General features: G+C 41.0%; 1 protein-coding gene across 2 annotated transcripts in view; it reads right to left on the reverse strand.

Moving 5' to 3' along the window:
• IGF1R (insulin like growth factor 1 receptor) overlaps positions 1–16,267 on the reverse strand; it is a 195,473-nt gene that overhangs the window by 50,816 nt on the left and 128,390 nt on the right. For both annotated transcript variants that reach the window (XM_056345072.1, XM_056345071.1), the window contains exon 3: positions 509–821. In XM_056345072.1, the coding sequence (XP_056201047.1) occupies positions 509–821 (313 nt within the window). The remainder of the gene's footprint in view (positions 1–508; positions 822–16,267) is intronic.

A 16,267-nucleotide genomic window follows, 5' to 3' on the forward strand; every position in this document is an offset into this window, starting at 1 on the left:
CACCATCTACATGATTGCTCCCTTTTAAAACAGCATTGTTATCTTCTGAAAACAGTGAGAAAAGGGAAGTAAAATTAAATACGCTGAAGAATAGATGTGTCTAAAATGCAAGCACACATAAAACAAATAATATGCGAAGCTAGATAACTCCTTATGGTTTGTTCTGTGTGATAATGGTCATCAGCCAACCTCCAACCTTGTGTTCCTGGGCTTTCGCCGTGATTTTGCTATTGTCTACTTGAAGATCTGGTTCCGCATTGCACTGACCTTCGCAAGTCCTTCAGAAGAATCAGGGGCAACTGCTAACGCACAGGACCACACGCAATCAGACCTTTCAACAGTGAATTCGCCTAAGTAAGCCTTTACCAGGAAATCATGCAATTCTCCATCATATGTTCTCATATCTACGCAATAATTTGCATCATAAGCTGCCACAGAACAAGGGGTGGAAAAACCCAAACGTGACAACTTTCCCAAAACCCAATGGACTTTCCAGAAGCTGCATTACCTTTGGCTCCCATTGCGTATGAATCCGGAGGGGCATTCTGCCATGCACTCATCGTTGTGAATCACAAATCTCTCATATTCACTTGTTTCGGTGGCAGGGACTTTGGAGCAAAACTCTTTAGTCACGCAGCGCCAGCCCTCGAACTTGTAGGTGTTGGGAGGGCAGGTGGGCATGCAGACTCCTTCGTAGTAGTAATTGCGGCAGGCCACGCAAGCGGTGTTGTTGTCGGGTGCCGTGCAGCTCCCCAAGCATTCGGGATGGCAACACTCATTTTGGTCTGTGCAGGCTCGCTTGCCACATGAGCTGGGGCACACTACAAGACAGAAGGCAAGGTAGCATGAACAACAGCTATTAAACAAAGTGAACGGCATTAAAGCGAACACCCTGACCCATACAACTCTATGCTTTCATTCCCTGGGCTCTAGAGTATCTCTGCAAAAGAACAGCTCCTGTAAAAATGACAAATTAAATTCTCTTTTTCTCAGTTTTAGTAGCCTGAAAATAATTTTTCCTCAAATCAAATTTATAACATAAAACAATTAAATAATAAGGAAAACTGCTGGAAGCAAGACCAACATAAGGATAATGGAAACAGGCAAGTACTGGAATCTTCTCCATAGCCCTAGTATTATGGGAGGTTTTTTTTGTTTGGGTTGGTGGCTGGTTTTTGGTGGGATTTTTTGTGGGTGGGTTTTTTGGGTTTTTTTTTTTTTGGTTGGGTTTTTTTTGTTTTTAGTGCTGACTTACTGTCTTTCTAAGCATTTCTTGTCTTTCCTATTTGTACTTCAAATTGGTCTTTTACTGGCAAGAAAACAAGCTCCCTTTAAACTACTTAATTACACTTGTACAATAAAGCACTGCTATACTGTAGCACACATGGTTAGGTTGACCCCAATGTAGCATCCCAATGTTGCTTAAGTATGCAAAATGAGGTTTAACAAAGTACAGATGGTACACATCAAATACTGTGGAATCATGGAGCTACTATTTTCCCTTGAAGAGTGTAACAGAATTCTGCCTTATCCCCAGTTTCTGGGTTCAGAGAACAAAATATGAAAGGAAGAAAAAAAAAAATGGGGTGCAAACTTATGGAGACATTCGTTTCACGTGAAAGCATTTCAGCTTGGAAGACATGAACAAAGAGCAGAACTGTCAGCAGACAAGCTAACCACCACTACATCAAAAGAAGTGGCAGCATTATATTTATGTAACAACAACATTTTGATTACAGCATTGTATGGCCTTTTAGCCATGTGAGTTTGTGTGCCAGAGGCTCTGTAAACAAACACAGATAGGAAATCTGGTTTGCATTAAGTAACTGTTTTCCACTTTCTTACTTAGCTAAAACACAGTACCAGTAATAACAGCATAAAACAAAATTTCAGTAGTACAACTATAGTGAGATCCAAGCAAAGCACCACAAGACATTTAAACTGAACAATTTGAGCAAAAAGCATACAACCAGCAAAGAAGTTAACATTGCAGCAAAGAAGTTAATAGCCCAAAATGAACACAGAAGCAGCAGAGGCCAGCCTGTAGAGTAAGACAATGTTTATGAAAAGTTCTGCACTGCAATTTATCGCTCAGTTTGCAACTAACTACAGTGTCGTTCTAACGCAGGGCTAAACACCCTAAAATCTTGAACCCCTCCTCTTCCCATAACTAAGATCTAGGCTTTCCAGTATGTTTTTACAGTGCTGTTGAGCAGAGCACCACAATCATGAGACAGGACCAAAAAAGCCTGACATTGCTATTAAGTAGTAATTTAAAAAAATAACACAAAACCCCCAAACTCTGCTCTGCGTCAGGACCTAGACATCCTACACCACGTTTTGATTGTAAGAAGCCATTTTCTGCCAGCTTTAAGGTAGTGCCCATGTTGAAAAGGACTTGTAAAACTGCCATTGGAGAAGTTTGACCCTCTCCCATCAAAATGGTTCTACATTAATCTTGCTTAATTTTATTCATTTCGTTTTTGTTTTTTTTTAAAACCCTAACTGCCAGCCTTGCAAGTTTAAGCTTCTGGGTAGGAAGCTGGGTTCTCCTTACACAACCAAGGCTAAGAAAAGCTTTGTGGAAGAAATTCCACCTGCACACAGTCTCCAAGTAACCCAAGAGCCTGTATTAGCAGGTAGCTATGAAGTACCGTCAGCAGACCTGCTTACAACATCTGACAGTGCTATTACTTGTATATATGTAGCTGCACATCGCTAACACAAGAGGCTTGCATTAAAGACAGCTTGGATACACTGGATTGAATGCAGCAGGTCTACTGCGTGAGAAGATACTACTGAAGTTGCCCAAGAGCTCATCTGTCTTTTCCAACTAGACAAGAACCATTACTTATCCCTGCAGCCCTCTCCTTGCACATACTGCTATTATAACCCAACAGCTGTGCTCTTACCACTACTGCTCCGTACCTGTACAGTCATTTTTTCAGAGTGAAACCAGGCAGAATAGCACAGAGGGGCGGAGGGGGGAGACTATGGAAACAAGAAGGTGGCAGCATGAGGATGGCTGAGGTTTGCCGAGGTAGCACATGTATCACACGCAGGCCAAATTAAAGAGAATTTTTGCAGACCCAGTTACTTCTAAGACTACTGAGAGCAGGAATGCAGAGGAAATCACTGCTAAATAATGATTGTGTAAAGATGCTGCATTTTTTTTTTCATGAAAATGAAAACTACATATGCACCAAACTGTTACCCGAGAACAAACAAGCATGTTAAGTGAATAATCTTTTCTCAATGGTAACCTGCAATGGAGCAAAGCCTGCCCCAATGCACCTTAGTAAGGCTTCATCAATTGCCTTTCACCTTAAGATATACAGTACTACTTGCATTTGCGACTACAAAGGGATTAAAAATAAAATAAATAAATCAGTGTGCCTTGCTAGCAGATGGACTGGTGTTCTGAGTGGGTGCCAGAACTCGGATTTCACATGGTAGCTACATTCCCAGTTCAAAGCCCTAAGAAAAATAATACAAACACATCCCTGATGCCTCCACAAAGTTCATTGCTAGATGCATTGATTAATGACATAATTTTTTTGTTTTCGTCTAGACAATGTGCTAAAAAACAAATGCTGCTACACTAAGTATTGAGATAAATACAGTAGAAAAAGACTGAGTTTATTTCATTCTTAGAAAAAACTTTTGTATTCCCTTGAAGTCTCTGCCATTCATGAACAGTCCGCTACATAAATAGGATTCCCTGCATCTCCTGGTAAATCTGCTGACTCTCGTCTACAGTAATATAAATTGAAGTACAGAAGGATACACAGGTTCACAAGAAAAAGGCAATCAGTGAACAGGTTTTCCAAACCACAGTGATATTTTAATCACAACCATTTTAAAAAGAACTGTTGAAAACTTTTTAAAGATAATTTTTTAAAAGCTCAGCAAACCTTGCTTTTCTCTCAGTCCTATTTTTTGCCTGTTCTTGCTAACGTTGGCATAGTTTTCAGCCTGGAGACAATACGGGTATCCCGTTTCTTTGAAGAGGCAGAACAAGAACTTTTGTGCATGTAGGATACGTTGTGAACAACAAAAAGTCTCACCTGCCTTACACCCAGCTTCCCTCAGATATTCCCGTCACAAAAATCTTACTAAACACCACTGGCTGGGCCCTACGATCCCATGGGCCCCATCCACTCTCCCAGCCTGTGCTACTTGGGCTGCTAGATTTGTACCAAAGCATTTCAAATGCATGTTCCAAAACACTGTTGCCAAAGAAAACCCTGAAATACGCTCGGTAACTTGTTGACTTTAGTCCACAAGAACATTAGAGACACAAACATGAGCAAACAGTGGGCTGACATTTGGGGACAGAAATTATCAGCCAGGTACAACAGTGCCCTGGATCATGAAGGCTGATGACTGCATACAAAAAATACCCCAACCCCCTGAACAAATCCTTGCTGACAAGTACAAGGGCAAAAAATGCTTAATTGTCATCACATGGAGCTAACCAAGATAATGGAAAATTTCAGAGACCCTGGAGGGCAGCCATGGAAGAAGTCAAAGCAAGACCTGGAGAAGGGCAGACCTAAAGCAGCTTCATGACTTTAATAAAGAGATGATAGAGGCTTGACTAGACCTGAGTGTCCACTTACATTTAGGCAGTGAAAGTACTGAAAAATCATCAGATCTTCAGAGAAGGACATTACAAGAGTAGCAGTGGCTAAAAAAATCCAATTTACTGGAGCAACACCAGCAGCAGTAGTTTCTTTGATCATCCGTGCTTCACCTTCTGATTCCTTCAAATAAGCTTGCCTCATCAACAAAATTCAGATATTCCAAATATTATTAAAAGACTATGATCACACACAAAAAAAGGCAACACATTTCATTCCAAGGTGCCCACTTACTTAGCAAATTAGATTCAGACCTCACACACAGAAAGGAGATACTTTAAAACCAAATGTAAAGATCTTACAAACAAGAGGAGCTCCAAGAGAATCTGACTCAGAAACTCATTATTCTCAATTAAAATCCCCAAGATGCTAAACCAAAATTGCAAACACAAAGCAAGGTTGGGACACCCTCAAACGCAACTCTCCAAAAAAAAAAAAAGCTAGAAACAAATCATCTCTTTGTATTGACGGCAGTTCCTTTTTGGACAGCCTCGCACTAAGGAGGTGGCAGTTCATCTGACATCTAATACCTCCCTGCTATTGGAAATGCGCACAAAGCTAAAGCTTGCTGCAAACACTCTGCATTGACATCACGGCTACTGTACAGTTTGGACAGACCAAGTGTTCTTATCTCCAAGATGCCATGACTTCAGCAATGCTGAAACAGAAAAATCAGGTGAATAAACAATCAGTCACAGGGAGTGAAAACGCAGCCAGAAGAGGAAGACTTCTGGCAAGCTGAGGCACCAGCCGCTGCCAAGGATGGCACTGTGCCAGTCACATGCGGGCAAGCAAAAGGTTGCCAAGTGTGGGATAAATATTTTTTAAAAATACTTTCTCTCCTTGTAAAACGATATTTGATCCTTCCTTTTTTTATACTGTTTCTGCTTTTTTAGAGCATCCTTCACATAAAATAATGTTTCAGAAAGAAAAGGGGGGAAGAAAAGCCTAGTTTTGAGCAGAAACCAGGGGAGGAAGGGAGTGTTTTCTCCTAGCCAACTACCAAAACAATCAGCTGTCTAAATTTATCCACAAAGACAGAAAAAAAAAAGGTCATTTTTGGAATGTTAATCCCTCTACAGGACAGAATTTTAAAAATATTGCATTTCAACGGCCTAAACTTTGGTACGATCCTTCAAACAGCTGACTTCAAATGCTCAAACAGCCTATACAGGACCCGATCTCTTTTGCCCAGTGTACTGTGAGAACAGGGAGACTGCAGATACGTTACTTAGAAAATCCAGTTCCAGTGATTCATGGCCAGGACTGGAATCGAGTAACTACAGAATAAAAGCTGCAATAAGGTAATATATGTATTAAATACATGCAGAAATGTGTTCCAATCACAGAAATGTGGGTACAAGTCATCTCCAAAGAACTGAAGAGGACCACTTAAAGCAGTTGTATAAAATCTTTATATTGCCACAGAAACACACATTAGCTACATAGTAACAACTGTACATTTCTTGCCTTTTCTGTTTCTGCCCAGCACTCAAACTTGGTCTCTCACATTCAGTGAAATTCTGAAGGAAAAAAACCACCGCTGTATCGAACTGCTTTCTAGTAGTTTATGCATAAACTTTGGGAGATTTTGAGATTAACTGCCAGATCTCAAAGGTTCAGTCCAACCCAGCACCGATACTAGGACCTGGAAGTGATCATCTCCTTCCTCTTTAAACCCCTAGTACGTAACAACCATGCCCACCAGTGAATTGTTTGGACAGGTCTATACAAACTTCCACCAAGAAGCAAGAAGGCGGCATGAAGTCTACAGCCTACAAGCTACTTCTGACTTGAGATCATCGCACTAGTCACGTGTTTCTGTGTTTACATCCTAATCACTACCATCCCATTTTTGTCTGGCAGATCTTTCCAAGGACCTTGAAATTATTCCGAAATTGTTTTGTGAATTACTTTCTTGCCACAATACAAATACAGCTGAAGTTTAACTGTATGTGGTTGGCTTCCACAGAAAGCTCTTTGGCCTTTTGCTTCCTGGTATTTCAGTTTGTCACAGACACCGTACACCACATCCCATAAGTGAAGGGGTAGGTGTGATGGAACATCCACAGCCTCAAAAAAACCTCAGAAGATTTGCCCAACCTGACATCAGTCCACTAACTGCTCAACTTATGAAAAATCGATAAAGGAATCTACTCTTGCATCTCTTTCTTCAGGACTTTATGACTGAAAAACACCACCGCACTAAATGCCTGCATAGCGAGCTGTGCAGCAGTTGGATCAAACTGCTCAGATCGAAGCACCTGTAGATGAGTCCCGAGCAAAGGAAGCAGAAGAAAGGAGGGGAGGCAGGTTAGGAGAAGAAAGCCCAGCACCACTCAGGACCTGGAGACCCTCAAGATGCCACCAGATGTGGTACGGTCTACGCAACGGAGAGAAATCGTTCATCGTTCAACGAAACACTTTGCTAGGACATACGTCGTGGTGAGGTACTCCATGCCCTCCAGTTTTACAATTTCTTTCCTTCTCCGTTACTATTTTCCCTTCCCCTCATAACAGTTTCAGTACATAACGCATTTCAGGCTAGCACACCCATCAGCACAGCCCCGAGGAGCCAGAGCCCGTGGCATGGTTTGTAACCCCTCAAACACACAAATGCCTCAGCGTAACATACCTGCAGCTCTCCTTCCCTACTGAAAACAACAGAACAGCCCATTAAAACATGGATGAAAGCAACCCAAAGCATGTTTCAGTTGGATACACGGGGGGTTGATCACACAACCCCCCCTCTTTTGGCCACCTATCGTTCATTCCTTCCCCTAGAAGTTACCTCAAAACAGCTTCCGGGCTTCCCAGATGAGACAGATAACAACATGTGTACTAAAACCATTTTCTTGAAAGTAACTAGAGGACGTGGGGACACTATTTGGCACTGTATAACCTCCCATCCCTTCAGGTTTTCTGCAACTGAAGCAATCAACCCTGCTAAAAGCTCCAGCAGTGTTACAGCTATTCACATTGCACCAAAATTAGAGCAAATGGAAACCCAAGTGAAGAAAACAACTACCTTAAGACCACAGTCAACAGGAACCGATAGATAGCACAGTTACTCCATTTGCTCCAAAATGCGTAATACTAACGACCAGCAAGGTGCAAATAAACATGACTTATTGACAAACCTAGGCAGCACAAATTGCATTCTCTTTCAAAGCAGTTTATTGCTCAGCACAACCCAGACTGGCATCATTGCAGCTGGCACTGGAGAGAAAGAGGAAAAAAACAAGTCCATTTTGTCCCTTCCCCACCAGTATGAATTCAGTACATAAACAAACCCAACTGAGGCATATACACAAGCATCTATCAGGCCTTCAGGCCAGTTTTACTCTATCTTCAACGCTAGGTAAACAAACCAGTTGGGAATGTTTTACCATCAGTACTGCACTGTTCTAGAAATATTTCCTCTACAAAAAGGGAAATTTCCCACTGGAAGTTGCAAATCAGAACAGTAATGTCGATGCCAGTGGGGGTGAAAGCAGGAATGCAAGGGTGACCCCACAGCAGTGAAAGCTGCTCCCCATCCACTGCACTGACCCACCACGAACGCTCACAAATTTGTTCACATTTCTGAAAGGGCAAGTAAAGTTCCTGAACTCTTCAGTAACACCCAAGGAAAGAAAAGAGCTGCTGCAGAATAGCTCTGAAGCAAATGACTTTTCTTTTTGCTTCAGATTATGAGCAATATATTGGGGCTTTGCTGCTTGTCGCTTAAAGCTAGATTTAATCTACCTGTCTTCCAAGTGCTGCAAGTGTAAGGAAATAAGCTTTAGAGGATTTAATTAATATACTGCAAGCAAGGAGTGCTGGTCAGTCATCTCCTGGCAAAACTCCAGCTGGAGGAAGAATACTGTTCACATTTCCAGATTTATTCTGAAGGAGGAAGACAGTTTGATAACATTTATCGTGCTGGCCTAAATTCCGTAGTTCTCTTAATGCTGAAGAATAACAGCAGTTTAATCTTGGGCAAAAAAACATTCCGCAGTTCAGAGGGATTCAACTCCTGCTTCACTTCAGGAATGCCCTTTGCATTTATGCATTAAGCCCATCAATAGGCTTAACCATGCTGGCACAAGCAATGAAACATAATGCTCGTCTTAGAGGCAGACATCAACACTGCTCCAGCCGAAGGCTAATTACTCTAAAAATGAAGAGAGAAGAGGGGCTGGAAGCACTTTGGTAAAACTACTGTTTACAATATATACAGTAGGGAAAATGTAAAAAGATTTTGCTCATCTCCAACTAGGATACCCCTGTTAACAACAAACAACAAAACCTGTTAAGTTTTCATCATCAAAATGATTAAAACTGAAGGGAACAGCCAGAGAGAACAAGAACATGGAAAATATTTCACTACAGAGTAAGTTTTTTTCAAGCTGTTCACCTGCTAGTGGGATAGCCCACTAAAAAAAAAGATTAAGATCTACATACCCAGGAACCTGAGAAAAGAAAAGAATTACAATGGAAGGGCAAAACAAGATACCAGAACACTGATGGTTTGGACAGTTACCAGTCACACCTGGGTGCATTTTTTTTAAATTACAGACTAGTAAGTCTGGGAGTACGTCATCACTTACGATGTTTGCACATTGCAAGTGAAGGCATCCTGCTAAGATCAACATCACCTCAAACAATATTCAGGCAATTATGTTCAAAACAATTAAACAAAGTATTTCCTTCATGACTTCCAGAAATACAAGAGACTGTAAACAAATCTGACAGCTACTGAAGGTTGTGCTCTTCAGATCCACAACAAAAGGTGAGCTCTTTCCTTGGTTTTCATAATCATGAAATAATTTTTTCATTCTAAATCATTCCTTAATTATAAACACAGAGGGAATACAGGTGCCTGAGTTTGGAGGACCCAAAAGCAGACTGGAAGATTGCGCATTAATCCACCTCTTAATGCATTTTAACAAATTTACAGGCAACACGGACAGCAGAAGGAATGCAACTGACCTGAAATCTGTATTACAATTAGTTTCTACTCATACAACACAACTGTGGATGGAAGTGTTTCAGAGGGACACGGGAAAACATCGAGTATCTTTTCAGACTCGATGCAAATTGCTTTCATAGTCTGTAAATCATCAACTGCCTGTACAGGAATTTGTAACTCCATCCTAAACGGTTCAATCTCCAACAAACAAGAACTGCTGCAATGGCTGCCTGTTTGCTTGTGGGTTACTGAACAGCTCTGTGGCTAGAAAAGGCTGAGCCGAGTCGCAGAGCCTGCTTTGAAAGTCACGAGGATGCTCCTGCTCCGAAGGCACTGGACATTTCTGCAGCCCCAATGAAAGCCCCAAGTGAACTGCTGCACATCCAGCAGCTCCGAATCCTCAGCTCGCTCAAGCCAAGCAAAGGACTGACTGGAGCAACTGAAGTAGAAGACACTGGAAAGAAGTGACTTGGGTCAGTGAGATGCACTTGATGGGAAAAGGACATAGGCTTGCTCAGTACTTTCTTCTAACCTCAGTGGATGATACTATGTTGTCCAGACTGCACTTAGTCCACTGTCTTTACAAACATCCTCCTTTATGAGACGGAACTATTTCAGTTCTTCCAACACATTTATAAAATAAACTGAACGAGGAAAACCATGCTTGACTATGCCACCTCCCAGAAACTGCACACAGCACGATATACTCGGGGGACAAATGGCATAGACATCACTGCTGGCCATGTACTCAAACACACGGAGTTAATAGTTAGATACGTGAATTGTCTCTGCTCATACACATGCTTTTGAGGAATTCCTGTTAGTATGACTGGGAAAAAAATAACAACATTGCTGCGAACTTTCTAAATCCTTTCCCATAGTAAGGATTTGTGATCAGATTAGGGAGTATCAGGCATTTTTATTTATTTATTTATTTATTTATAGGAAGGACAGTCAAGGTGAGCTGTATCACTGGATCCGATGGGCTCCAGCCTGCAGCAAAACCAGCTCAGCAATACTGCCCAGCTGCTCTGAAGTTGGAGACGGCATCAGATGGCACTTATTAAAGAAAAAGAGGGGATACACGTTTGTGATACTGGCACAAAGTGGAAAGCACGCTGCTTCCCACTCTGTTTCTGCTAGAGTTTGGCACGTTTGAGCTACACTTTTCTCCTCCGGTACCTTTTTTTGTCATCTCAAGTCACATTCACATGAACATATAAATACACAGATCCTTACACTCTGTGTATAGCAGATACTTACATGGATGGTCTCAAAAAAGAATATTCTTTTCACACACTAAAAAAATTATACAGAGTTATTTTAAATTCAGAACTGTTTGTATATTCCTTATAAGTTTATAAAACTCTCACTGTCCTCCCATGACTAACGAAACTGGAATTGAGAGAGTATTCTATATTTATAACTCGTCTGGTTGCTCATGCCTATGGCCCTATTTCCACCCTCCGTTACTGTACACAGAGCTATGTGAGGTATTGTGGGTTCCCAAACTTCACCGATTTCCTAACAAGGCAGGCCTGTGTCCCGGAGGAACAAGCTGGGGGCTGTTTTGCTCCGGCATTGGCCGAACTCAGAGGGAGAGGCCTTGAGCGCTGTGGTTTTGGCAGCTCTTCTTGAAACTGGTATTAGAGGCCATTTCTGCGCAATTACATGCCTAACTGGCACCGGATTGTGTATCGATGCTCCTGATACACCATCTACAGCCCAGGTCCATTTACAGCCCAAACCGTACAGCTACTGCTACACACCCTATTTATTTCAGCAGCGCCCGCAAGCCAAGGCACTTGGATGCTTAGCTGAGTAGCTCCATCAGTCACCTACGTTACAGACACACCAGAAGTACCAGGCAAACCCAAACCACTGCAGCAAAGTCCAACAGATCGTTCGTCGCTCTCTCAAAAACAAAAGGAGACAAAACCCTCAAACTTTATACAAAATCCACCCGAGACCACGCAGTGTTCAGTGATGCTGGTACACCACAGGCCTCAAACGGGCAGCAGAGAAAGAGACCATATCAGGTATCTACAAATGCAGCAAAATGAGGAAAAAGATGGATTTCATACAAACGAGGGCTGGGTGACACTTATAATTTGTATGGATATCTTAAGGTCTGCCCAAGAATCACACAACTACATCTCAACTTCTAAACAAAAATGCCTCGCCGGGTAGTAAAGAAAAGTCTAAGACTTCGTCATAATAAGAGGCACCTTGTAATCAATGGATTTTTAAGATGTGCTGGGCACCTGTGAGGCACAGAAACTCTTTCTCATTTGCAGGTCCTAGGTATGTTCAATATAAATAAATATTCATACAGAAAGCAGATAGACATAGGCAGATTTTTTCAAATTCAGAGTATGTTGTGGTGGCTGGGATTAGGGTCTAACTCTCATGGAGTCAGATTAATTACGGTATTTGAGCTATAAAAATTAGGGAAAAAAAAAATCAAAAAAGCCACAACTCTTCCTATGAAGCTTTGCAAAGTCCAGAGACTCTGTCAAACCAGGAATTGAACGAAAGCAGAAAGAGTACTGGCCAGCACTGAAAGGGAAAGGAAGCACGGAGAACATTTTTCTCTTTCCATATCATTGCCTTGTACTCTAGCCTCCACCTAACAACTCAGGTCATTTCCACAACCCCCTCGCCCAGTGCAGAGTGGGAGTCAGACCACATTCAAGTTCAGGACAATGCATCTGGGAATCTCCGCACATCACATACAGAAGCATAGAAAGGTCTGAATTATGTGTAAGATGATAAAGCCTCCATACCTACTAACCAAAAAAAAAACATTGCCAGGAAACAAGTGGCCACAATGGCTAAATTTATTCAACTCAACTGAAAAAGTTTTGCTCTAGCAAAATGAATTTGTCTTTAGAAAATTCTAGGTGAGAGAGAGACAAGTCACCTAAATCACCCTATAAAGTAAAATGAGATTTCAAAAGAAAAAAAAAATGGCACAGGTCAACAAAGAGACATTTTGGTTCAGCCAAAATAGCTGCTGCTTTGAAAGCTCAGCAGAGTAACACACCGCACCTGAAGACACAGATACTTGCAACATGGAAACATTACCTTAAACCCTCATGGCACGCGGTGTCTGGTTTGTTTGCACATTATACCTATGCTCAGAACAAGTGCTGGCATGGGGAGAGCCGCCAAACACATTTTGCAAACAATTACAACAACCCGAAACAACATGCTGCGGCGGAAGTCATCTCGGCAAATGCCCCAGCCTCCCGAAGTGGCACCATTTGCAAATCCAGTTCTCAAAGGCACGTAATGGGAACACCCGCCTCTCCTTCCCTCTTATCCCAGAGTCACAATCTTTGCTGCAGGTAGGCAGTAGTGCTGCAATTTTTTTCCCAGTTTATTCAGCCGCTTTCTTTGCTTTGCAATAAAGCTGTCAAGATTAACGGACAACTCTGGTGAGTCAGATGTTCAAAGAAAAAAACATAATCCATACTCTCACCATCTAAACAGTAATGCTACTGGTGTAATTGCTTTCCATCACTTTGCATACCCGTAACACAAGACAAACTTTTAAAAGCTATTAAAAAGTCCTCCTACTTTACAAGAAGAAAAATGATCTAAATTTATCCCAAGAAGCTAAAGTTCACTTCACTTTGAGGGAAGGATTTAAATATGGAATATTTTTTCTTCAATCAAAATCTGGGAGGAAAATTATAAAAAGGTCTTTGAAGAACTAAATACAGTAAAGCTTAGTATTATCTTCTGAAATTGTGAGAAAAACAGGTTCCAAATATTTATACTTTTTTTAAAAAATAACGTTTATGTTCCAGTAATTAAAGTACAGATGTTCTTCCACAAGAGCATTCAAATTTGACTGACCCTTTTCTAGAGTTCCCAAAACAAATATGTACTATACAATTCAGTAATGAAAGTTCTTACAGCTTCTTCGTGCAGAATGTGCAGACTCCAAACAGACTGTAAAGACTTCTCACAACCTCATTTACCCTAGAAATTATTAGATTTATAGGACACCTACACACAGAAAATTTAACGAATTTAAGCTTTATTTCTCAATAATACTGCAATAAACAAGATGGCAATTACCTTTTCTTCCAGTTACGGGTCTCCTTGAGCCAATATCTGCAGATATCTCTGGTTATAGAGGTCAAGTGGGTGAAAGCAGCATCATCCTTTCCATCTTCAAACTGCTCATGATGCTACGCTGTCTTTTTACTACACAAAAGTGCATCCTTCTCCTTTTACCGAACTATTCTGAACACACCAGCCATGCCATTCAGTAAGCTCTCTAGATGTATACTTACAACACACAAAGCAGACCAAGAACAAAATATTTCTGGCTGTGCTAAGAGTTATCAATACGGTATCATCCCAGAAACATTTAACGCTAACACTGAAAAGTATTGTGACAAAGTTAACTGCCACCTCTGGTCCAGATACTTGTTGTTACAGAACGAGCCCAGCAGTGGCTGGGTTTGGGCAGCCGCGGGGGGACAACGCAGTATTGCCATCAGATCACACTCGGAATTGGAAATTGTTTCTCAAATTATCATTAAGAAAAAAAGATTTCTCTTTCAATGTTTACAACTGCAAAATGAAACAATGCATCTGTGTCTACTTCAGGCAGGGAAGACTCTGCCCCCTCTGCCGTTATATGAGCCTAAACTTCCATACGCATTACATACTAAGTTTTCTGTAATTATGCAAACACTAACCTGAACAAACTTTACAAATCACACTGATATAAAAAAAATAAAAATCACAGAAATCCAAATTTACAGACAGAATCTTCATTGAAAAAACAGTAAAAGGGAAGTACCAAATAATAGCAAATCCTGCTTGTTGATAGTTATGAAACAAGAAAGAGGGAGGGGGAAAAATAATTAGTATTCCAGGATGTCCCCCACACACACCCCAAAACTAAAAGCGTTACATTGGATGGGAATAGAACAGCCGATTTTGCCTGCAGTCAAATCCATAGAAATATCATTTAAATTGCAAATTATAGAGCAACAGATAATTGCACAAAGTTCAAGGGTTTTCAGTGGTTTAGTTTTTATGAATTAGGAATGACATGGGGAAAAATAAGGGGGTCGGGCTAGCTACTACCCTTAGTACATATTTCAGCTTAAATATTTCTCAGATTCATTTGATGCACTTGGCACTGCAGCTTGTTAAAGTGATAGAAAGTAAAGCAGCTTCTCAGAGATCATCCCTAAGGATGTAGTATCAGCTGGTGGCCACGCTGGCGCTGGAGGATTAACTGCTACAGATGGATCTCCAAACTGACTAATTACTCCCTCCTCCCCACATCATGTCTTTCCCCACAAGGGAAACTTTTAATCCATTTATACCTTTCCTGGGAAGTGCTTTTCAACCAATAGTTCCTTTGACAAACCTTCCATTTCCCCTTCCTAGGTTTTAAATAGCTCCTACCTACTAATACCAGCTTCTTGGCTGTGGTTCCTAAAAATTAAACTTCACAAATGCATAGTGACAGAAAAACATATACTTCACATTTGTACGGTGTTTGTTAATCAGCAGTTCTCAAAATGCTTTACAAAGCATGAAATCTAATAGAGTGGTTGTTTTCGACACCCATTTTAAAGCAGGGGGGAAACAGATGCAGTAAAAAATGACCAGTTACTCAAAGCTACAGCAAAAGATTTAGTAACACAGGCAGCTGTTAAGTCTTAATATGCAAAAGCCCCTGACACTACATGACTGTAATAATTTTCTTTTAAAATATAACAAGTCCTGAATTACAGACTTCAGTACATGATTATAGAACACTATTCAGGGGGCCAGGGGCTCACATATTTCCTTGCCAGGCTGTTAGTACATAACAGACAAAAGACAAAGCAGAAGTCAGATTACCTTTTAAAAATTGTTTTCAAAATCGGCTTGTTTGGGGGATATTTGCAAAAAAAAAAAATCTACCAGTGGATACGGCAGTAACTACCAACAGTGGACCACAGCCTAGCCTGATACGTAAAATACCTTTACAGTATCGGAGTTGGGTCCTCTGTGACAAACTATTAAGATATTCCAGTGAAGCTTCCACAGACTTTAAAGGGTGACAACAAATTATCAACATCTTCAGCATGGAAAGAAGTGACACTTGTCTGACAAAACAGTACTGAGCCAACGGCTTTACAGTGATACATGACAGATCCATACAAGCCAGCACCATGCCACTTAACTGTGAGATTTCGCTGGAAGGAGTATTATAAACTGCATTAGTGAAAGGGATGTAAAACAGAATCTTGGGATTCTTATAAGAAAATGTACACAAGGTATCTCTTCCAAAAGTTTCTATCTTTGATATTTTGACTCAAGGGCTTTTGGGTTTTGGAGGGTTTTTTATATAGTAAGCCAAATGGCTTAACAACTTATTTTCACTTTTTGAACAACATTGTTTCATTTGTTTTGTTCTCCTGGTTTAAGTCATTGATGCAGATGATGCCACCTGGGCAAGTTTACATGCTTACCCCATAGAGTGTCTTCAAATTAACTTCATGCCAATAATTGTTTTTAAGAGGTATCGCTGCCGAATTCGGCACTTGGGGAAAAAAAAAAGGTTAATCTAATCCTGCTTTTTGTGCTCACTGGAGAGAGATGGTGGCCTCTTCCATCGTGGGATGGACACACGTATGCACAGCGTTAG

Source organism: Falco biarmicus, chromosome 7 (assembly GCF_023638135.1).
Source record: "Falco biarmicus isolate bFalBia1 chromosome 7, bFalBia1.pri, whole genome shotgun sequence".
NCBI classification, from domain to species: Eukaryota; Metazoa; Chordata; class Aves; order Falconiformes; family Falconidae; genus Falco; species Falco biarmicus.